This window comes from Meleagris gallopavo, chromosome 12 (genome assembly GCF_905368555.1).
Source record: "Meleagris gallopavo chromosome 12, MGAL_WU_HG_1.1, whole genome shotgun sequence".
Lineage (NCBI taxonomy): Eukaryota > Metazoa > Chordata > Aves > Galliformes > Phasianidae > Meleagris > Meleagris gallopavo.
In genome coordinates, this window is record NC_139415.1 from 4377429 (window position 1) to 4402454 (window position 25026).

Here is a 25026-nt window from a genome sequence, read left to right on the forward strand (position 1 = left end):
GAATCCTTGTGAAGTAGGTATTACACACACCAGCTTATGTTTGGGCAGTCTGTGGCAAAAAGATGAAATGAACTTCAAAACAAGCAGCTGGCATAGTGATTAGTAATGTGCACATTCTGGTGGAGAGAACTAAGTTGTATCTACTGCTCAGCCTTCCAGGGTTAATTTTTCTTTGGGGAAGGGTTTTCCATTCTAGTTGACTCAAAAGGAAAACAAGTACATTGAACTTGTTTCAGCTTCTCCCTAATCCTCTTAGAAACCTAAACCCTGCACTGAGTTGAATGAAAACTCAGTTGTCAGCACTGAACTATTTAAAAAATATATATATGTATATTATTCTTTATAGAGGGAACTGTTCAGTATCGGGTATTTTTCAGCACATACATACACTGGTGAGGCGGAACATCAGAGCCTGCTACTGTCATCTCCAACAGCAGAAAAGGGTATCAGGCTGAACTAACTAGCTGTTGAATCCTCCTTGTTTTGGATATCCATGCTGATCAAGAAATGATAAGGAAACCTAGGTTTATAATTATCTCGTTTGGAAAAAATCAGTGTGCCATACATCACATAGAATCTATAAAAATCAGTGAAGAAATGTGCAATTCCTTTACATGTCATAACACCATTTTATTAATTGTTTCCTACTGTTTACTGGTTTTTGTTTGTTTCCAGGAAAAAAAAAACCTCTTAACTTCCTTTAGTGACTATAGTGCACTTGAACTTCATTTTCAGTTATGTATGCTACCTCTCAGAGTTTTTATTCGCTCCATTAGTTAACAGCTTCTTGACTTGTATTTTGCAATGCAATCACAGGGCTTTTTCAGAAGGAGTCAGCAAAGCAATGCTACATACTCCTGTCCTCGTCAGAAGAACTGTTTGATTGACCGAACCAGTAGAAACCGCTGCCAACACTGTCGATTACAGAAATGCCTTGCTGTGGGGATGTCTCGAGATGGTAAGCTCTGCTAAATCCCAGTTTAAAGGCAAAAAAAAAGTAAAACAATACTGTGTATTCACCTGAAATAACAGAGGATTTAAAAGTTACTGTGCATCAAGCTGATTGTTGAGATCAGAGTGGTTTTTATGTTGAATAGTAAGATAAATATATATAAATTAGGGGACATATAAAGCTCCTGTTGGTTGGTTTTCTACTCCTCTGTTGTAGTACGCAGCTAAGTGCTTTGTCTTTGGTCACTTGAAGATGCAGTTTCTATTCTAATGTTAATACTTCCTCTCTGTATTCCTTCCAATTTGTGACATCCTGTAGCTGCAAGTAACATCACTATATTGATAGGGACCGGAACTGTTTTACAATATACACAGAAGTTATGAATAATGGAAAAAATACAAAGAGAAAATAAGTGTTTTTTCAAGCCCATGCTGTGGTTTGCTTTTTTGTCAATGATAGATTTCTGAAGAAAGTGTGTTCCAGTGCTTTAATATTGAGCTCGAAGTTAAGCCTAGTGTAATGATGAAATCCACCTATCAGTGAAATGGAAGCATATATAACTCTTATTAGAACTGGATTTGCAGCTGATATCAGTACACCTTCTCCAAAGACGTAATGAAGTTGCCGTCACTTACCCAATTTGAAGGTTTAATTCAAGTGTTCTTGCCTGTATTTGACAGCAGCGTTGAATGTTGTATGCATACATGTGCATTACTCTACGCACATGAGGCCCGAAGAAGGAGATAAGTTTTCAGGTTACATTTACTTCTTAAATTACATTGTCTTATTTTTTTATTGGGTTTGAAACTAAAAACCTGAAACGGTACTGACTAGTACTATTAATGACTAGTTCCTCAAATATGTTTGCTTTTCTGTAAAAGCATATAAGCTGGTGGCCATCTTCTTAAACTATGAGGCTTTTACAGCTGACACGGGTCCCAGAAATCGTATAATGTATTCTTAGGAGCTCTTAGGAATTATGAATATGCAGCTGGTAGTAATTGAACAGTTCATCTCTCCTCTTTCCTAGGTGGGATTTGAATGCTCAAGAGATGCACAGTCAATACAGTGGATATAAAAGAAAATCTTTTAGGCACAGAAGTGGAAAGCTAATGAATTAAGCTAAATCAGTAACTTCCAACAGTTGTCTTCTGTAGCATGCTAAGTACATGGAAAGCTGCTGTGTTACCTGTAATTGACAGGAATGATTCTTAAGTCTACCCATTTTTGCTGATTTACATTTTATACTGTGCCCTTCAGCGTAGTATTAAAGACCCAAGACAAATAAAATTCACTACTGGAGTAACAGAAATGAAACTTTTTGTTTTTGCATTTCAGCTGTGAAGTTTGGTCGAATGTCAAAAAAGCAGAGGGACAGCCTGTATGCAGAGGTGCAGAAGCATCGAATGCAGCAGCAGCAGCGAGATCATCAGCAGCAGCCAGGAGAGGCAGAACCACTAACACCAACGTACAATATCACCACCAATGGGTTAACAGAGCTACACGACGACCTCAGTAATTACATTGATGGGCATACCCCTGAAGGTAGCAAAGCAGACTCTGCAGTTAGCAGCTTCTACTTAGACATACAACCTTCTCCAGATCAGTCGGGTCTTGATATTAATGGAATCAAACCAGAACCAATATGTGACTACACACCAGCATCGGGCTTCTTCCCTTATTGTTCTTTTACAAATGGGGAGACCTCTCCAACTGTGTCCATGGCAGAATTAGGTAATGAGAGAGAAAAACTTCCATTGTAATTGTCTTGATAGTACCCATTGGATTAAACTGACACATTTAGCCAGGTGATAGCGAGAATGCTGCTTCAAAACAGCTGTGAGCATGTATGGGCATTCTTCTGTGAAGTGCACAATGCCCTAATCAATTGTGCTATGTGGTTGAACACATTACAGAAGTGGACTAAAAGTCACATAAGCTTGTCGTTGAGCAGATCTAGTAGTGTTGCTTTTGTTTTCAATTCATGTAATAGAATGTTCTGAATACTTATTAACAAGATAATCTGTTGTGCTGAGGAAATGGAATATTTCTTTATTTGGAGATATTTTTTTTAACATTTAATCTTTTTTTATTAGCTCAATTCTGTTTGCTAAGAAAAAGTTACATGGACTGTTTTTTTCTGCTCTTTATCTGTACCTGGGAAATGTGGAACCAAACCATCAGTCTAATCAGAGGGCAGTTCACCAGTGGCTGAAGAGAATCTAGCTCCAGACTTGAGAAAAAATTTCAACGTAGCATGTTTTGACAGCTTCCCTAAGATCCGTATAATGACCACATTAATTAGCACATTTTTCTTTAAACCTTTCCCTCAGTGATTATAGGAAGGCTGAATTCCATTACTATGACTTGTTAGCATCCGGGTCTTAAGTTAGGGAGCACTGTGTCAAGTGGTCATAAGCAAACTGAAACAAGATGTAAGAGAAATGGCTTTAAGATTCTAGTATTTATATAAGCAATCAGGAGTTTAAAACATTTATTTTGTATAAATGACCTTTTTTTGCTACATATTTCATTATGAAAACAACCTAAAAATTGAAAGAATTGTCTATTTCAAGATAATTTTGTCTCTTTTGTTGTTGGTTTTAATTATAGGCAAGTATTTGATAAGAAATTCTGCTTGTTTTTGTTTATGTTCTTTTTGAGAATTTTTGCAGAGAGGAAGGGACAAGATTTTTCATGTCCTTATGTTGCAGAATGCATTTCTCTGCAATATTATATGTTGTGACAGCCAAAACATTGCATCTCACTTGAGTTCAAATACCTTCAGTAACAGATGAAGTAAAACCAAAAAGAAAAAAAATAAGAAAGAAAATAAGAAAAAAGCTTACAGCTTTGTCTCAGTGATTGTTAATGTTCTCATGGGAATTACTAAAAGATGAACATTAAAACTACAGAAAAAAAGAAAAGGCTTCTCCTTCTTAGGCCAGGTATTCAGTCTGGAGCACTAGTGTAAGATAAGTTTGTCATATTCCTTACCCTTATTTACACAGTGCTTGCATTTAAACCCTATGGAACGTGATTTGGGTGCCCAGCATTGACATTGCCAAACAACCTCTCAAGAATGTTTGTCTTCTAGACTGAGGTTTCAATTTAGGAAGGTGGGGCTGTTCAATGAAAGTATTTAAGTGTGTGCTTAAATAAGGTCCAGAACTGAGGCTGAGGTTAGTGAATAACATGGTAATATTTCACTTTCTGTATCCTGCAAGGGCACAGGAATAATGCTGTCAGATGCTGACAGTGAAAAAAATAAATGTTTAAGTACACACTGGTAAACAAATATTGCACTGAAATACACCAAAGCTGTATACCCATGTTCATGATCACCAGTCTTACTCAGCTTCCACAAGTAGTGGCACACCACCCACTAGATCAGGGTGCTCAAAACTCCATCCAGCCTGGCCCTGAGCACTTTTAGGGATGGGTCATCCACAGTTTCTTCCTAATATCTAATTTAAACCTATCCTTTTTAGTTTACAGCCATTACCCTTGTCCTGTCACTACACTCCCAGATAAGAGTCCCTTATCTACCCGTTAGCCCCACATCCTTCTCTGCAGGGCTGCTCTCAACTGATGTTTTGGGATTGCCCCCACTCAGATGCAGGATCTTGCACTTGTGGCTTTAAGCTCTCCCTTTCAGTGGTGGTCTAATCTGCAGAAGTACCAACTGCAGAGACAAGTCTACTTGTCGTGTGCTAAAATATGAGACAAGACACATACAGTCAGGGTAGAAAAATGGAAGACTTTTAAGACTGAATACTAATTCATAGCATAATTCTTAGCCCAGGTTTCAAAGCTGGCTTTTTTTTACTAAAAGCAGCAAGACCACTTACTGAATTGACAGCAGTTTGAATGATCCCAGGTTTCACTGAGTTTTGCCTTTATCTCTCAAGCTTTTGATCTTGCAAGCTTTCTTTTGCACCCATCGCTATCTAGGAAGCAAGTTTGTCCCAAATACAGTATTCTTTATTCAAAAATAAATTAAAGTTCACCAAAATATCTTACAAACTAGTGAAAGGATTCTGCTTTGTGTAACTATTAAATTCTCAGAGCTGCGTTGTGAGAGTGTGAGTGAGCTGTGTGTGTGTACAGAGTGCCCTCTAATGGCTGCACTGGGCCCATTAGGAGCTAGGCAAGGTATGTTAAGATCCAGAATTGTTTTGTTTACTGCAGTGTTAGCAGTTTGCGGTGATTTATTTTTAAGGAAAAAAAATAAAAATCCAAGGAGATATTAAATTAAAGCGTTTCTTCTAACACCTAAGCTTTCCTGCAGCTCTCAGTTGCAACTGGAATATGTTCATTTTCACATGTCTGAAGCTATAGCTTTGCATTTTTAATGTGTGTAACTTTCTGGTCTTTCTTTTAGAACATCTTGCACAGAATATTTCCAAGTCTCACATGGAAACTTGCCAGTACTTGAGAGAGGAGCTACAGCAGATAACATGGCAGACTTTTCTGCAGGAAGAAATTGAGAACTATCAGAACAAGGTATAAAAGCATGCCAAACTGTGGCATGCTTTTTTAAAGCATGGTATTTCCATAACACACTGCAAAATTCACTTTTTCACTGCTTTCTGTTCACTATCAGGAATGTACATTTTTGTGTGTTTTCAAGACAAAAATTAAACAAAAAACCTGCTAGAATCCAAATGAGTAAGGTGGTTGCAATTTGGTTTGTGATTTTGCATTTATGATTTTAACCATAAATATGGGGAAATGTAAAGCTCTGGAAATATATTTGTCTGTAATTGATAAAATTGGATAAGAAACTGGAGAATTTTTTTTCACTCCAACATGGCATGTTATTTACTGTTGTTACACTGTAATCTCCCTAATCATTCCCACTCCCCGCCTCCCCCCAGCAACAATGACAACAACAAACTAGTTTGAAGCACCAGGTTATAACTGTAGAGTCCTTTACAGCTGACCTGTGAAATACTGATCAATACCAGGACATGCATCAGTCTTACTTTGTTTCCATTCCTATCTGGTAATTGAAAACCTGAATAGGAGCCAGTCAAAAAGCCATTGGCTTGTTTGACACTTTATAATTTTGCATGGTGTATTTTGTTTTGATATTATCAACTCAGAACTCAGATTTCCTGCCTTTGGTGCCTGGTTGTATCCCTGATTCATTCTACAGTTGTCACAGTGTTTCAGTTTCACCTGTAGAACAGCAGCAGAGTGCTGCCATGCCTCCAGTAGGTACTACAAGATTTACTCAGTGCTTGTATTTCCATTATGCCTTCCATCCACGCACTACTGCCAAGTGGCTGCTTTTGGAAAACTATCTTGAGAAGCACTATTAAAGCACACTTCTGAATATTTTTTTTCATTTCCACACAAAAAAAATACTTAACCTTTAAGAATATTTTTTTCCACTTGTTAGGTACTCTCATTCTGAATTATTATTAACATCTGAGAAGAACACTAATTGCATGCCTTCTTTGTTATTAACAAGATGATCTTCATATATGTATACTTTATATGTATCCTTATGAAGACCAGCTTGTTAGATAATTTACATTCAGTACAAAAAAGAGAAGTTGATAGGAAAAATATGATTATGCACTGCTAGCATAAGTTGGTATTTTCTTCTGATGCAGTAAGTAGAATTACCACTGAAATCACCAGCATCATTATACTTAGATTTTTTTGGCTTACGAAATAAAAATACTGCAACCTGGATCTCTCTGCCATCACTGAAGAAGTTTTACATGCTTGCATTTTCACTCATCCTCATGAGGCTGTGTCTTTGAGGTTTTCCTACAAGCAGACTGTAGCCAGGACTGCTGAAGAGCATTGCTCTGCTTAGTTTTTGAGCTAAGTCTTATTTTATGAAAATGAGCTTTCCAAACTTTAATTAGTAACTTTTCAATTTTTCTTCTCTCTCAAACAGCAAAGGGAGGTAATGTGGCAATTATGCGCAGTCAAAATAACAGAAGCTATACAGTATGTAGTGGAATTTGCCAAACGCATTGATGGCTTTATGGAACTGTGTCAAAATGATCAAATTGTGCTTTTAAAAGCAGGTATGTGGGTGAATTTTAAGGTCTACTTCTATTAGTTTTGACTGAGGACAGTGTTACCTATATAGAGTGATTATGTATATATATAAGTATATATATACATATTTTGTACAATGATAATTTAAAATAATACAAGAAAAAAACCTCTGTGTCTTTGTTTGAAGTAATATGCTTTCTTAGTTTCTCTGGATGCAACACGTTCCACCTAGTGGAAGGTGTCCTTGCTCGTGGCAGGGAGGCTGGAACTTGATGATCTTTATGATCTCTTCCACCTCAAACCATTCTAGGATTCTTTGATGAGTTCAAGTCTGCGTATGAAATTTTCATTGTGAACTACAGGAGCAATTAAGTGTGAAAGAATGAAAAAGTTGGATTCAATTTTTTATTTGGCCTATGAATAGTGAATAATATATTTCAAGTTAAAAGTCCAGATTGTTCTATGCAAGATGTTGTAGAAGGAATGCAGTTTACAAATATTGAACGAAGCTGTCAGAGCTTCATGAGTAAAGATCTAAATGAACTGCTTTGACTTCAGAGACTTCATATTCTAATAAAAATATTTATTAGCATTAACTAAGTTACTTTAGCAAAAACTTGTAAAGGAGTTTATGGGAAATAATTTAATTACACTATAAAATCAAATTATTCTTTGTTACTCCACAGAAACATACTGCCCTAGTCAGTCTGTGCTGAAAGCAGAGCACTAGGGAATTTTTATCTCGCTTGTTACAACTGAAGTCTCTCTACTTAAATAGTCAAACATACATTGTTTCTGTTTTAGGGTCTTTAGAGGTTGTGTTCATCAGAATGTGCCGTGCCTTTGACTCCCAGAACAACACAGTCTACTTTGATGGCAAGTATGCTAGCCCAGAGGTTTTCAAGTCCTTAGGTAAGGAAATACCAAGTACTGTATTTTAAAACCACACAAAGAAACAATAAGGTAGAAAAGCATGAGGACAGCTGCCTTGAAAAAAAATAGAGACTATAGTATTCAAATAAAAAAACAGTTGAAAAGTTCAAACTGCTTATTTCGTAAGTAATTGTGCCAGCTCTGTTTGAGGCCAAGCTGATTTCAGGAGTTAGAACACCTTAGCTCCTTGCAGTGCGGGACTATTGGTATTGAAATCCAGCACTTTCCTTACTTAGATCAGGGTAAAGCAGCTTGGAGACACTTGTAAACCACAGAAGCCCAGATGTCTTAACTCATGTAAAGCTTGATGTATCCAGTTGAAAAGGAAGCTTTAAATTTAATTTTAGATATACTGACATTACTGCTCTGAAGTAATAAGCAAAATCCAGTTATTTGCAGGTAAAATACTGAAATACTCTAATTCTTTTTCTTTTTTAATTAAACCATTGTTTACCTTTTTATTTCTTCTTTTCTGCATACTTATGCTAATTTTAAAAGGAAGAATGTAATTGGGTATAGATTTGGGACGTAAGCCATTTTGGAGGGCAGTGAAAAATGACACTAGCAATATGGCAGTGAAGAAAGCCGTACAATTACTGAAGTACTCTCTGCCTTTTCAAAACACCTCAAGATATTAGACTAGAAAGAGTATTAAAGTAGAGTTTCTACTCAGAAACAATTCAGAGAATGCAGTATCAGATATGGGCTTCTATCTGCTATTAGTTCCAATGAAACCTAACTTCCAGCTGCTACCGCGTACACTCAAATTTAAGCTGAGCTGGGGGCTGAGACCTGCAGAGTAGAACCCTATTCCAACAGAGGTTGCAGTCCCTTTCAAAGCAAGGCACAGCTTTTGTGTAATGCATAACAGCATGTGTAACAGCAGCAGTAACCTGACTTACACCTGTGTGAGCAAGAGAATGGATGAAAGGAGGCACAGTTCTTCTTCTGCATGAAAATCTTTCAGACCTTCGCTTCTCCTTTTGCTCCTGCATGTACCTTGTATGCCTCTTCCCCCTCCCTCTTCTGTGTGCTCAGTATTCATGAAATTGGCATTTTTCAAGTATACGTTTCAAACATCCAGTCCACAGTAACATGAGAAAGTTTCGTGGAGAAAGGCAACAAAGCCAAAACAATGTTGAGCTTGAAAATGGCTTGGTTTTCATCTATATTAACGCCAAAAGCACAGAAAAGATGCAGTGCACAAAACCTTCAAGTACTGGTTACCAGGATGTGATAGCTGGGGACTTGTGGGAATGGGATGAAGTTCAAGCATAACTGAGATCTCATCAGTCCTCAAGGGGAAAAGCATTTACCTATTAAGTATTTTACATCCATTTTTCACCTAAATCAGCAACTGTGTAGCTTTGAAGTAATTTTAAACAGTTTGGCATGAGCTGTACCTTCTTTTTGGCAGGTTGTGAAGACTTCATTAGTTTTGTGTTTGAATTTGGAAAAAGTTTATGTTCTATGCACCTGACAGAAGATGAGATAGCTTTGTTTTCTGCATTTGTTTTAATGTCAGCAGGTAAGAGAGAGAGTATTTATTCTAGGTTTCTGTGGCAGAGTTCACTTTAATTTTAATGTATTTTTAAATAGTACTGTTATCATACAGCTTGAAATGTCCACATCTTTTTGGTCCAGTGCCAGCTCAGATCTGTTAAGTAGGGTTGCTGTTTTAGCATGGAACAAATGTACTGAGGTGGTTGCATACCATGGTAGCTTAGGTATCTGTCACCTTTGTGAAACCAGGTACTGGGAATTATGGTGCCAGACATACAAGAGTCAGCCTGGGTCTGCTATAGCCATGAATAAAGTAACTTCATCTCAAACAGATTCACACAGTGCTCCAGGTACTGGGAAGGCTTATTGGGTTGGGTGAAACAAGATATTAGTGCAGAAATTCAGTTTGTGTCTGACATAATACCCAAGGAAAAATACTGTTTTAAACCATCATAGGAATAAATGATGGAGGAATCTGTTAGCAACAGTGAGTTTTACTGCATCATAAATACATTCTCATGCTGTTTGCCATGCTGGAAATATGTTTGCCTTGTCTCTTAGTATTTAAGCCACAGAATTCCTTAGTTCTGCCACAGATGTAGTACCTAATACTTCTTTTCTGTTAGAAGTTTAGGAGCACTTTTTTAATAGCTGAATGTTTGCTTCTGATTTTTCTGTATGCCATTGTAGATCTTAGTAAGAAGATCCACTCCAACTACTTGTTCATTATGTGATCTATGCATTTCTCACTAAAAGGGGCCTAGCTTCATTTTGTAAATATCCTGCATTTTAAAGAACTTATTAGCAAATAATTAATGAATCTTATTCAGATATGCTGCAATCTTCTTATTGAGAGCTTCATAAAAGTAATTTTAAATGCAAGTAGTAAATGTGTTCCAAAAGCTATTAATTTTGAAACTCATTTCCTATGTAAAACTGTTGAAGTGGAAGGAAGGTTGCAAATAGGAAAAATGAATTGGTAACAGATTATTTCCTGATGCACCGTGACTGATGTATGCACTACTAGTGGTGTTAACTTCATTTGTATTTAGATCGTTCATGGCTTCAGGAGAAGGTAAAAATTGAAAAACTCCAACAGAAGATCCAGCTAGCACTTCAGCATGTCCTACAGAAGAACCACCGAGAAGACGGAATTCTAACAAAGGTACAAATCATATTGTGCCAAGTCATGTGACTGTGAAAGCACACTTTCTTATGAATAGTGTAAAAGTTTCTGTGCAGTATTTTTTTAATTTATAAACCAAATGAACAAAAAGAATTCTTTGTTCACAGTCAAGGTACGTAGCTGAAATCATTTGCTAAAAACAGGAAAGGGAGAAAGAATGATGTATTAGGAATATGGCTGATAAAGGTCTGAAAATATTTTTCATGTTGAACTAAATGAAAAACCATCAAGGTTTTTATCCTGTTTCTCTTAATAACACCTCTGCCATGCAGAGCACTGTTTACTACATGTAAGATTAAATCTTATGAAACCTGTGTCTACATGACAACTAGCTTGTGATGGCATGCAATACCCAAACTAGCCTTGTTTCTCAGTACTTCATGAGAAGTTCTGCACAACCCTTTTTCTCAGCAGTTCTTCTAAGTATTGGTGGCTAGGGAAGAGAAAAAAGATACTACATATTATTATGGTAATCTCAAGTCTCTTCAATTAGGTGTTCAAAATGCAGAGGCACTGTAAAGGCACTTCCTTACTGATGTAGTTCCTTTTAAAACTCCACACAGCAGGGAAGCTCATGCTTAGTTTCACAACATGGGATTAATTACTCTTAGACTAACTACAATTAGAAGCAGGACAGTACAGCCCAGTATGAAGATCTGGGCTTTCCAGATTGTCCTCATTTTGTAGCTTGTATAATTATTTTCCAGCATATGCATTGGATTCCTTTGCTAGAAGGAGATTTCTCCCAGGTGCTTTGATACAAATATGTACTCTCTAAGTTCAATGAGCACCCTAGTCGTATTTTTTCAAGGACAGATTGTTCTGATCTGTTTAATGCAATTTCTTCTTTTACCTTTTTTTGGCATAAGTGAAAATAGCTTAATCTATTGTATTGCAAATTCCCTCCATAATATAGTGTATTTAAGGATAATCAAGCACAACTTCTTCCAAGAGAATTACTAAGTTGCATGAGTAAAGATTCAGCTGTGAAATAGTTCCACATCGATCTGGAGCTTGTGATATCACTTGCATAGGTAGGCAAGTGATATATTTTCTTAGACACCTAAAGAAAAAGTTATTTCTCAGATAGCATTAATACATTACCCAGTAGGTTTTTAGGGCTTCTTTATTTCTTGTTTTTGTTTTTAATATACCAAACTTAACCGTTATCACACATCTGATATGTCATTGTTAAAGCAAACAACTGAAGTGTGCTCAAATTGTTTGAGAGAGTTCTAATCCTGAGCTCAAGATTGGGAGGCCTTGTTCCATACGTGACTGTGTGACTTCTGTTCATTTTTTTACAGTTAATATGCAAAGTGTCTACTTTAAGAGCACTGTGTGGACGACATACAGAAAAGCTTATCGCATTTAAAGCAATATACCCAGACATTGTACGACTTCATTTTCCTCCACTTTACAAGGAGCTGTTCACTTCAGAATTTGAGCCAGCAATGCAAATTGATGGGTAAACGTATCACCTAAGCACTTCTAGAATGTCTGAAGTACAAACATTAAAACAAAAGAAAGGAAAAGATTAAAAAAAAAAGAGAAAAAAAAAAAGTAAAGAAAACCAAGACACTTTATATGGCCCTGCACAGACCTAGGGAGCCAACACACTGCACATCTCTTGGCGGTCCGGGTCAGGCGAAGGATGGGAAACAATGAAACAAAGTTGAACTTGTTTTTCTCATGCATATGATTTCCATTTTGCCTACAAATATGGACCCTTTTTCTGTCTCAACTTCTCAATCCTTGACCTCTGTTTACACAGACTGAGGGTACTAGTATCAGAAGGTTGCTTTCTCTCGTAGTTCACTGCCCAGACTTCTGACAGAACAATCAATTTGTTGATCAGAACCAGAGAGTCCACCTAGTAATCAGTGACTGGTGTGCATTGCAGAGATTTAAGCATCAGTTTGCACAACTTGCTCATTGTTTCATGAAGGACGATTTTTTTCACCTACCACTGTTTGCCAGTAGACAGAACGGCATGAAAAGGGTCCATAGCAATAGCAACAATAGCATTATAATATATTACAGGGTAAATGGGCATGAAGACTATATATAGCAAAAGAGATATTGTTTATATATTGTTTTAATTAATATAAAATGTAGTTACTGGTATAGCTTTTCTTGTTGAATTGATAAGGCACTTTCATTTTGCACCTTTTTCTTTAAATTAAATGCTAGCGTGTTCATTGTTGTGTTGCATGTGCACCAGAAATTCAAGTTTAACTGAAAAAGGTTTTTGGCAGGTACTGGTACATTGGGAGGTATTTATGCTGCTGTTTTCCATGTTACTTTTAAGGAGAGGCTGGTCATATCCTGAAATGGTTACACAGATTTTAAAAAAAAAAAAGAAAAAAGGAAATTTTCTAAATTAAAATTAGATGTTCAACTGTTAATTTAGCAAGTATTTTTCATTTCAAATCTTTCAAATCTGGATGTTTAAAATTGCACACCTAGATTCAGATTTAGGCACAGCAAAAGCCTCATTTTCTAAGGTGCTGAGTTTCTGTGATCAAATTAAGCAATTTCAGATCACTTACAGATAGAATAACGTGTCATCCTTGAAAATCAGGCTAGTAAAGTGTACATCTTCCCACCATAAATCCAGATTTGAAGGTATTTACTCAAGTCTGTATCTGCAGTAAAGTATGTGTGTGACATATATGTGGAAAGCCAATTTTTATACATAATGTTACATACTTTTGTACTCCATATTGTAAACAATGCATTCAAAACTCCAAACTCTATCCTATCAAAATTCATAGGTTTAATTTTGTTTTAGGTGAGATTAGAACCCATGTTCTTCAAACATCCAGCAGTTCTATTTAAAGTAGCTGAATGGAGTGCTGACCATTGCTCTCATCATTTACATACATGCACTTTAAAGTTTAACAGATGAGGAAAGACTAATATAAAGTACGATTCCCTGTAAAGTAACTGTCTCTGAGTAAACTTAGCAAGATTAGAAATTAAACCAAGTTCTGAAGGGAACAGATCCACAGTGAACAATATCGCGAAATAAACTGTGACTGTTTGAGCCCGAGGTTTGTAATTGCTTTGGATGAGATGAGGAAATACAACCAGGAGGCTTGTAGGCCTGTGTGCCTGCAAGATTCTGATGAAATATGTTGCAAGGAAAAGAAAAAAAAGAAGAAAAAAAAAAAAAGAATGTGCTCCACTGCTTTAATTTCCAAAAGTAATAGATCTCTTACATGTAGTCACTGAGAAGTAACACTGAACTGAAGAACAGAAGCACACTGAAGAGTAACTATTTTAGAGGTAGAATTAGGCTAGTAGTCTAAAACGGGAAGTTTTACTCTATGATTTGGAAATTTTACCTTCGGGATCAAATTGAGCCACAGAACCACAACATCTCTTAAAGTGTTTCATCCTGGTGCTTGGCTCTCATCCATTTATATGGTTCAAAATTGAGGAGATGAACATGGCATCTCTACCCTTCAAAGCAGGTGGCCCTGGAGAATGGCACAGAAACACCTGCACCTCTGTGAGTACCTGGATGGAGGCACGAGTGGGCTTTTGGAAGCCAGCCTCTTGCTGCTCCATCCTGCTGCTCCAAAGAGGCAGCTCACAGCCCTGCACACTGACTGCATTCTCGCTGATAGACCTTTCCTAGAATCATTGTTTACTTTATTGGAGTAGCTGGCATGATACGGTACTTTGATTCCAATATGTGCTCCAATTTTTAAAACAATCTTTTTAACAAACAGATGTTTTCTGAATATGACCAGCCCTAGGTGCTAGTCCTTTAAAGATCAACTAAACTTAATTTCAGTATCAACTAATGAATAATGAGGTAAGATTCATACTTTTTTAGAGAGTAAGGTACAGCTCCTACTTTTGACAATAAGTAGACTACCAGGCAAAATACTTTGGGATTAATTTTCAGTCACATCCTTTACTTATCTATTCCTGATTAATATTACTACTTTAGCAGGCCTGTAGATACCAGTGGTTTTGTTTGGTATCTAATTCAGAGTATTTACACCCATAAGTCATTGACAACACAGAATTTTGGAGTATTTAATAATAAAACACATAACTGTAGAAAGGTTCCACATGGGGCCTTAGTTGAAAGCCTGTTGTATCCAGGATTGGCTTGTGACATGATCTTCCGTTCCAGGCTGTGCAGCACCGACGTGCTGTCATTTTTGTCAAAGGGAGCTCCTGTGGACTACTAGCACCTTTTAAAATCAGGCTGTGTGTACATACCCCAGTAAGTCTGCTTTCCTGAACACAGCTAGCAGCCACTTGGCAAGAGACTATTACTCGTTTCATTTGCTTGGCATAGAGAGGGGAAAAAGGGGATACAGCATGGCAGACATAGTGAAAAGACTGCAGTTGCCTATGAGGCAAAGGGGATGTCAAATAGCCTCAGAGTGGCTGGTCAGAATGGCTGCCATGGAAGAACCTGGTGCAGCAGTGGAAATGCACTCTGCAGAACCTCTGCGACTATGGCCTGGTGTCAGACAATCAACACAATATTTAGTTAAAAAAAGCATATTGGGAATATGTGGATATTGACACAAGTATTTTCATGATCTGTCCAGCTGACAACAAACAAAAATGTGAGGACAGCTGAAGACAAAGTAGTACTTTGCTTTTGAATGATTGTACGCTAGAGTCTGCGAAGAGATTTTCATTGGGTTTTCATCTATCCACAGAGATGTTCCTGGGCTTTCTAGAAAAGAGGTAGTACAGTATACTGTCATTTGAACTACCCTAATATACTTCAACATCTCTAACATTGATTGACTTTTAAAAACGATGGGATTAGGAGAAAAGGGAGGCTGTTCTTAAGTTTGGTTGCTCTTTATTAAAGCTTATCTATCTTAGTATGGATACCAAGATCTCTGTGTGTGTATGTGCACCTACCTGTGTGTGAGAGAGAGTACCGTTGTGTGCGCACATGAATATATGTGTGGGTGTGTGTGAGTGGCTGCTTCTAGGCTGGTAAGTGTCAATGGAGAAAAAGAAAATGTATTCAAAATACTTAAGTCAAAAATAGAAGGTGAAAAAAAGATTTATTCTATACAAAGCCTTGTCTGGACCACTTTAGAGAGACTTCTATTTTTTTAACCCTTCTATAAATATTTGATGGCACTTGAAATATTCCTGCAATAAAATGTGATTTGTGTAAACATTAAAAAAAAAAAAAAGATTTTGTAATGTGAAACAATGAAAGAAAGTAATGTAATTTTTCTAAAAAACAGAAAAAAAAAACAAATGAACGAACTTTGTATTATTTTCTTGATGGAATTTGTCTATTTGTCTTTGGAAAACTTTTTATTTCATTGAATGTGCCATAGTAGAGGTGTGTGTTTCTTTTTCTTTTTCTTTTTTTTTCATTTTTTACATTGTAGATTTAAGGAATAGCTGTGTTCCGACATTCCAAAATGCAAGATGACATAGCAGTCATGATTAAAAGGTTTGATTAGTAAGCTTCAATCATTGTTGCTTTTTTTGCACATGTTCTTCATTCCTCTACAGTGCAATATGTACATAGAGCACTTGCGGGTGTAACCTTGATCCCTCAGGGAAAAATACATATTTGTACAGGATTTTTTTTTTTTTTTTTGCTTTTTTTTTTTTTTTTTGCTTTTTTTTTGTTTTGTTTGTTTTTTGTTTTGCTAAGGAATGTCGATTGAATCACTTGTCTGTTGTTGAGGGGCAGCCAGATAATAATCCTAAACCACTGTCAAAAACTTCGATTGTTTAATAATTTTGTGCCCTTTTTATTATTTAAAAAGAAAAATAAAAGTTATTTTCTGACAGTTCTTTGTGCTGATTGGTGAAAAAAAGGGTAAATATATAAGCACCTTATGATTGACTTAACTGTGAATGACAATCCATCTCGTTATCAACAACAGAAGCCCTATCGTTTTGGAGCTGGGGTTAAGAGTCAGAAACTAATGTGCTCAGGGATCTTCTAAAACTCTTCAACAGGGTGGCCAGTACTACTGGTGGGACAAATTATTTTAAAAAAAGAAAAAAGAAAAAAAAAAAAGAAAAAAAAATGCGAGTATTTCTTCCTTTCCCTTCTCCCTCTCCCCACAGGCACAAAAAAACTGGACAGATTTCTTTTTTAACCAAATGCTCAATGTGTGCCTCATTCTGTGATGCAGTCTTGCAGCTATCTGCTCCTTGGTCTTTATTTTGGAAAAAACAAAAATACTCCAAACGATGCAAAGCTTTTGCAATTGTAATTAAAAAAGGAAATTAATGCTGGCCCATTAATAGTTCACAACTGAAATTTAATTTAAACGACCTCTGGATGTTCTTATAGCCATTGGAGTGTTTTTCCAAATTAATTTCAATGTTTTGCAATAGAAAATTGGTTTTCAGTATTTAAATGATTGTCAAAATCATAAAGCAGTTTATGGTAGTACAATATGACTGGAAAGGCAATTATTAGATTTTGCAATAATGTCATATAAACTATGAGAACAGTAACAGTTTTGACATTGTCTCTCACTGTTGCTTATGGTATAGCAAAAAAAAAAAAAGACTGGAAGGAAACGAAAAGACTGAAGTCATCAATTGCAGCAATTTAAAATGATCACAACAGTTGCAAAAAACAGCGAAGTCTAGTAAGTGTCTAAGTGCCAAATTGTGTGATTCTGGGAGCCTATCGCAATTAGTATTGTTCTGTGACTTCACATTCTTTTGAAAACGCAAGTAGGAAAGTAAATAAGCAACTGTGTACAAAATGAGCAAGATTTAAAGACTTCAGTTAGATCAGGAAGAGAGTGAAATTCTTTGAAAAATGAGTGAAAAACATGGCTTTTTTCTTGCAAAAAATATCAGTTCTCCAGTATCTTAGGTTGAGGTTTTGAATTTTTTTTCCACTGGATTTGCAGCTTCCATTTGTTTACTTTATGTTGCTAATAATTAGGGAAACCTTTCTCAATATTTCCCAAGCTGACACTCTAGCTTAGCTTGGAATGGCCTTCTAAGGCAGATGTTGCTTAGCAACTATGACTCTTGATCAGTTGGTGTCCTGCTATCACCACTACAAGAAAATCCCCGCTACTATTGATTCCCAACAGAAACTATCTTTCACATACTGATCAATGAAACATACTGTTAATTTGTGCAATCTACACTTAACTTTGTAGGGGGTGATCCAAACATGACAGTATCTTCTTTTGGGCTCTAAGGATTGACACAGACATTCCCTAGTCTGTACTTGATGAACAAACAGGTTGCCAGCCCAAGCTGTGTAAACAACGTATGATTTTTTCCTGCAAATTCTTGAAGTCCCCAAGTAGATAAATTTATTAATACAAATGTTAGAAACAGCACTTACTATTCAATATCCCAAAATAAGAAGCAATTTGCTCTTAGCATTTAGCATGATCTGAAATTCTACCTGTGCTAGCTGATTTAGATTGCAAAGAGGAAGCATCTTTATTTATTTTTCTTAGCTGGAGATCAGTAACTACTCAAAATAGATCTTCATCATTAATGCTAACGTTACTTTAAAAGTTGCATTCCATGAATATATTTGAATTTTAACCTGCTATTTTCTTTTTGCTTAAATATTCCTGTCAGTAAATCATTTGGTGGAAATGAGGGCAAATGTATAAGGATACCAAATACCACAACAACAACAAGTTTAAAATGAGTATTTGTCAAAAAATTGTTGCAGTATGTGCTTTAATCTTAGTACTGTGTTAATAGCTCACTAAACAATGCTAAGTCACTGGACTTGAGGGGAAGAATATCTAACATGTAGGTTAATATACTGTCTATTTTTGGAACTTTATTCAGGTACTAAATAGGATTTTAACATCAAAATAAAAGCTGTATTCTACCTATTTCATATGTAATGTCACTGTTTGTCCTCTTTTGTGTTTTTTGGGGTTTTTTTTTGCCTTTATCATCGGTAGAATATAGCAATAACTTTATAGCAATAAGTAGGCTATCCAAATAAGAAGTAAAACATGATAAAGGCTTCAGATCAGTATCTGTAAGTTTTGTTATGCCATAATATTCACTTTTTTGTCTTCCCTCATAATCTCATTACTTCTTCAAGCTGAACTTTACAATCAAGTTATTCAACTTGACACGTGACACCACACCTTTTTGTTAACACCTGCATGTTTTCAGTGTTTATTATGTCCTTTGTACACTTGTTTTCCTGTAAGTCAGTGTTTCTCAAGCTTTCTGAAAGCACAGTCCCTCGGGGCTATATTTTTTCATAGGGCTCTGTAGGAACTGACGTACGTCGTTTTTCTGGCTTAGGCAGTGAGAACCAGCTGGAATTACCGGCTGTCTTTTCTAACGAAGCAGCCGAGCTGGTATTGAGTAGTAGTAACTCTATGGCTTCTGCAACAGCCAACTGCCAGCTCTTCTGCTCCTCCTCGCTGGGAGCTGAGCTGCATGCAGTGAGCAGGATGAGCTCCCTGCCCAGCATGCTTGTCTGCAGAGGTGAGCAGAGCTGCTACAATTGACACAGAACCGAGCCATGTTTGCCTGACATACAGTTTTGTGATAGTAATCTGAACACTTTAGCAACTTTCAAGCGGTTGTGACTTTCAGTTTGAGAAACACTACCCTAAATTACCCCACAGAGTCTTAATGTAAATGCATAAACTTTACAGGAATTTACAATCTGTAATGCTATCGTATCTAATGCAGAGAATTCATAAGCAATACAGTGAATTTTATTTCACAAAAAGGCATACGTACTGTACACTTTTCTAAATCCAAAATGTTCCTCATTTCTACATTGATTTAGAAACAAGTTACAGAACAGTGGTGAATATTTGAAATATTAGGACATTAACTGGCTGCTTCTATATATGTAACTGTACTGTCTTGCCTGCTCCTTTTCTGGAGATGTGTTTTTGTATTGGACATTTGGGCCAATGGGAGGCTTCAAGCTACAATGTATTTTCCCAGTTTAAATATATTTAACATATGACAAACCCCAGACAAGGCTTTTTAAAATGTATAAAGAACTGCAGTGTTAGGTGGTTTATTTGCAAACTGTTTTCAATGTTGTCCATTTTTATGGCACCTTTAACAATATTCTTGTTTCCAAAGTACAAAAAAGGTTAAAAAATACTCTAGCCATAACTGAATGTCAAGCAATAAAAACAAATGACTTTTTGTGCATAGATTTAAAAGAAATACAAGTTTTAGACATCTGCATGTAAATGCAATCTCTTGTTTACTGCTTTCTTAAACTTGAGCAACTGATTCCTTATTTTACTACTAATTTAAGGACTTGTAATGGCCTGTAAACATTTTATCTTGCTCTATTCTTTCAACTCTTAACTTCGTCTCTGCTTTGGAGTCATAATATTTAATGTTGTTCTGCTCACCTCTATACAGTTAACTTTTTGCTTTCATTCTGTATAGATAAAGTTATACTATAAACAGCCTACACAGTGCAAATATTTATCTGTTTATCAAATACCACATTATGCTGTATAATATCTGTTTTACTATATAATCTATTTTAGACATAGCTGTTTAGAACTAGAGTGTGCTATTTTTGTGTTTTTCTGATGTGTGGTGCTAGATAAGTTACTTTTGTGAACAAAAGCAAACAAAAACCCCTTTTATTCCTAGACAATACCACCTTTGGGTCTTGTTAATTTCACTGAGTATAACTATATATAAATATATATATATTTGTGTATATATATATATACACCTACATATGCCCAACAAGTACCTGTATCAGCGTACAAGATTTGGGACATGGTTCTCTCTTTAAACGCATAGTGTCATTATATAAATTATTCTATAGTATATTTAATAAGGAGAAAATTACTTCACCGGTACAGATACTTGATATCAAATGTAGAATTTTTTTCTACATTATTAACATTAATAAAAACGTTCTGTCCAGTTTGTTATCTTTTCGGTTACTAAAGCAGTCTGCCTGTGTTGTATCAGAAAAAACAAAAGCATCAAATCTACAAGAATAAAGTATTTACAATATGCTGTCTGTCTGAAAGGGAGGTAGTTATTTGGCCGTTCGGAGAGTACTATCTGGTTGTGGCATCTGATATTTATTGGTGATGTTCTGATGGGTGCCTTCCTCCCTCTTCACTTTAAATAGGATCTGCACACACTCGAACTGTGGATGGCACTAGGCCATGCCTACACGCTTAACTCCAGTTACTGTAAATAGGAATTTTCTGTAAATCTTCCATGACAGATTGATGGCTAAATTCAGTCCTTGGGTATGCTTTATAAATCACGCATACATATCTGAGGTCAGCCACTAGCAACTGAAGTTAACTAAGAAGTGGAATTTGCAACATTCTGTCAGGTCTGGGGGTTTTGTTTTTATTTTTCATGTATACCTTAATTTACATAGTCACGTACCCTTAAAATTATTCCTGTCCCCTGTTCCTTTCATTCTAGATACTGTTTTTGTGTTAATTCTTAAAAACTGATGGATATCAAATATCTAACTAAGGAGGTAATTAACCTTTTAAATATTTATTAGAATTTTTCTGTAATATTACTGAATTTATAAGATCTTTAGCAAAGATTTTTGAGCAATTTATTAAATACAATTGTTTCTGTTTACTGCACTTTTTGATAATAGAAGGTAGTGAATTTTAAAGCCATGATTCTTGGCTTCCATGCACTGCTTTTATACCCTCAATTCAAGGAATATATATATATAAATAATTTTTTTTAAACAGCAAACATACTGTTGTCCTAAAAATAAAATACAAACTTTACTGCACCGTGGGTATATTTTCATAAGTGGAATGTTTAATTGCAAACACTATCAGGATAATGATAAAAACCTCTTGAAGCTACAATCTTATTTAAATATAAGCCATGACAATTTTATTTTCCCTTGTTGATTTAAGTCACCTTTTGATATTTTAAAAAAGAAAAGGAGTCGCACTTAAATTTGTATTTACTAACTTATACATAATGCTAGGAACAAGTTCTTCCTATTATTTTAATTTTAATAGTTTGATACCTTTATGCAAAATCATTTGGTTAACATATTTTCCCTGTTGACTAAATGTTCAACGTAACAAAACCAGAATAAATACTGATTTCAAATACATGTCAGTTTGAGGATTAAGCACATAAACTTCAAAAACCTCGTTGAGTGATATGCTCAGATTTCTGTAAATACACACACCTTTAAATGAAATTATACTGTACATGTAAATGTATGCTGTCTGTTATGTGTACAGTATGTATAAATTCCTTTTCTAGCCACCATAAAATGTAAGCCATCAAGAGGAATACTAAAGTGGTATTGTACTAAACCTTTGCTAATGATCTTTACCCAGTCACTTAACTTTTCACTTTCATGGACCTTTCCAACTCACTCTTATGATAGCCTGCTTATATTCCAGTTTGTTATTTTACTCAGTCCCGATAAAAAAAGTATTTTGATTCATTTTGTAAATATGACTGTAAAAATAAGAGATTTAATGTTGTCTTTTAAATACTCCAATTTTCATTCTAATATGAATGTTGTTATATTGTACTTAGAAACTGTACCTTTAATATTACATTACCTTTATTAAGTGCATTGAACACATCGATTTTAGATGTGCTTTATGTACTGTTATCCTGTAATAAAACTTCAGCTTCTAATGGAAAAATCTGTCTTGCTTTTTTTTTTTTTTTTTTTTTTTTTTAATTTTATTGTCAGTAGCACCTTTTTGTTCTTCCGAATCTTGACGTGTATTAGGTTCAGTCTTTAAGGAATCCACCCTTACAAAATGAGCCATGATTCTTGGCACATATATCACTTTTTTGTTAAGTAAATAAAGTAATGTTTGACAGCAGGGAAATGAGAAGATTCCCAAACACTTTCTAAGTTCCCCTTTTGGCCAAGAAGAGTGTAAACATCCTCAGAATTACATTGGATCAATCCAGTTTCCTTCTCTTTGAAAATGTCATCTTGTTCAACATCAGAGTACACTGTGTCAAGCGCACCACAGAAGAAATTTGTCTTAGAATCTTCCCAGTGAATTTGGAGATGGTGCTCTGGTCTAGATTTGAGAGGATTCAGTTAAAGTTTTACTGTAATTTAGGCATCAAAATTCAGAGTTGCAAGCCTCCTCTGGTGTGCTAACCACCTAAATGTCAGCAGTACCTTTGGTTTCTATCTCAAGATTTTATACATGTAAAGTTCTACTTAGACTTCTACCCAAAAACACTTCATCTTGACAGAGCTTTAACAGCTCAGCATTAATTTGCCTGCCCACAATCCAGAATTAGGTGTTAGCTTTCTGCTTTGAAGCACTAAATCTGGAAGAAGCCATCACCTACTGATCAAGTCAAAAAAGTTACGGAAGCCATAGCTTTCCTAGAACTGTAAGTGCCATTTGTTCTACAGCAGCTTCACGACATAAGCACTAAGACAGTGAAAGTCCAGGTTTAATTTTCTCACCCTCGAGAACTGATTCCTCCTCCCCAGTTTCTCAATTCACAGGAGAGGTCCTAACCTTCACTAAGTTCAACAACAACTGTTCATAATAAAAGAGAGGAATGAGAGACAAATCAGGGACTCCCTTGCTTGCCAATAAGGAAAGCAGAACTAGAGGTTAAAATATGGTGTTTTTGATCCCCAAAGTATGTCACAAAATCACAGTATGGGTTTGACTGGTAGGGATCTCTGCAGGTCAGATCATCTGGAGATCCAACCCCTGCTCAAACAGGGCCATCCCAAGCAGCTTTCTCAGAACCAGGTCCAGGTTCATACTACATATTGGGCTACAGCTTGATACATCCTCACTAGATAAAGAGGAGGGGAAGGTTCTGATTTTCCTGACTTCTGAATATCTCCAAGGAGGAGACTCTATAACCTCTTCGGATAACCTGTATCAGTGCTAGGTCACCCCCACAGCAAGAAATTGTTTCCTGATGTTAATGCTTACATCATAGAAGTACAAAAATCACATGTAGGAAGTAGATAACTTCAATTGAAAAATTGACAGAATTTAGGAAGATGGTAGACTAAAGTTGGATTTATGACACATTCACAAGCTGGATAAGTCTTCTAATTCTGCTATGTAAACTTCACCATACCTCAGCTCTGAAGATTATTCCTTCTAAGGCTAACTCCATGACTGGGCTCTGGGTGACTCCAATGGGAGATAAAAACCTTTCTGCCTCTGTCTGAGATACACAAACCAAAAAAAAAAAAAAAGGAACAGAATTAAAATTTTTTTTAGCTTGCAGTGACCTTGCAAACTAGGTAGAGACTCTCTAGTTGGTGGTTTTGGACACAGAATCATAAAACCACAGAATGTCCTGAATTCAAAGGACCACGTAGTTCCTACCACCTGTCGTGTAGGGACACTTCCCACTAGATCTGCCCAAAGCCCCACCCAGCCTGGCCTTGAACACCTCCAAGGAAGGGGCATTCAGCTCCTCTGGGCAGCCTGTGCCACAACCTCATAGCTCTCTTTCTTATATCTCATCTACATCTACTCTATTCAGTTTAAAGCCATTATGGCTTGTCCTTTCACTACACTCTTTGACAAAGCGTCCCTCCACAACTTGCCTGGTGGTTCTTTTAGGTCCTGGAAGACTGTAAGGTCTGCTTGGAACCTTCTCTTGGCTGAACAACCCCAACTCTCTCAGCCTCACTCTTCACCAGAAAGGTGCTCCAGCCCAATGAGTATCCTTATGGCTTTCCTCTCAACTTAATCCAACAGCTCCACGTGCTTGTGCTGGGGGCCCAGATCTAAATAAAGTAGTCTAGGTAACCCTGAATTTCAGTATCTCCACATATTAGCATGCAGTGCCCAGTTTTAGTTACAGGACTAGATGCAGTGAATGCTTCAATGCCTTCATTCTGCAATACCCCAGACCCTCATTTCTCCATCTGTTGAGCTGAAAAGGGGATCACCTTTTCTTATAATGCCACGTTTCCATTACCTGAATCTACAGATAGAGAATGTATAAATTCCACATTTTACCACACTGGAAAGCCTTATCATCAGAAAAAAAGGAAAAAAAAAGGAAAAAAAGTTGATTTTTTTGTGGCTCTGCCCTAAATGGTAACTATCGGGAAGCAAGCCAAGGGAACTGAAAGCCCACGGGGAAAAAAGAGAGAAGTTGGGAAGTGCAGCTACTCTGAGACAAACCTCACACACAGCCCCAACCCCTGAGGGCTCAACCGCTCTGTGGAGCCCAGACGGGCTCAACACACCCAGGGCGGGAGCAGGCGCCGCGAGGCGCATGACACCTGGTCAGGACCACACCTTAGCTAAAGCGTGAGAGTCGGTGCTGAAAGGCCTTAGACAGACTTCATCACCCCTGGGTAAAGGCAAACACGACCGCACGCCTCGATCCTTCCTACACAGCTTCGCCGCCATGCTGCAGCCCGCCACAAGATGGCCACCCGCAGCGCCTCCAGCATGCGCTCGAGCCGTGCAGCCATTAG

At 36.6% G+C, this 25026-nt stretch overlaps 1 protein-coding gene across 5 annotated transcripts in view; it reads left to right on the forward strand.

Moving 5' to 3' along the window:
* RORA (RAR related orphan receptor A) overlaps nucleotides 1–22231 on the forward strand; it is a 351059-nt gene extending 328828 nt beyond the window's left edge. For 4 of the 5 annotated variants that reach the window (XM_085234214.1, XM_085234218.1, XM_085234215.1 and 1 more), the window contains 8 exons: nucleotides 817–958; nucleotides 2291–2686; nucleotides 5337–5458; nucleotides 6870–7002; nucleotides 7781–7888; nucleotides 9327–9437; nucleotides 10465–10577; nucleotides 11906–22231. In XM_085234214.1, coding sequence (XP_085090340.1) covers nucleotides 817–958; nucleotides 2291–2686; nucleotides 5337–5458; nucleotides 6870–7002; nucleotides 7781–7888; nucleotides 9327–9437; nucleotides 10465–10577; nucleotides 11906–12070 — 1290 coding nt within the window. In that variant the 3' untranslated portion in view covers nucleotides 12071–22231. The remainder of the gene's footprint in view (nucleotides 1–816; nucleotides 959–2290; nucleotides 2687–5336; nucleotides 5459–6869; nucleotides 7003–7780; nucleotides 7889–9326; nucleotides 9438–10464; nucleotides 10578–11905) is intronic. The other variant, XM_085234217.1, reaches the window with a different exon arrangement.
* Nucleotides 22232–25026: the final 2795 nt, after the last annotated feature.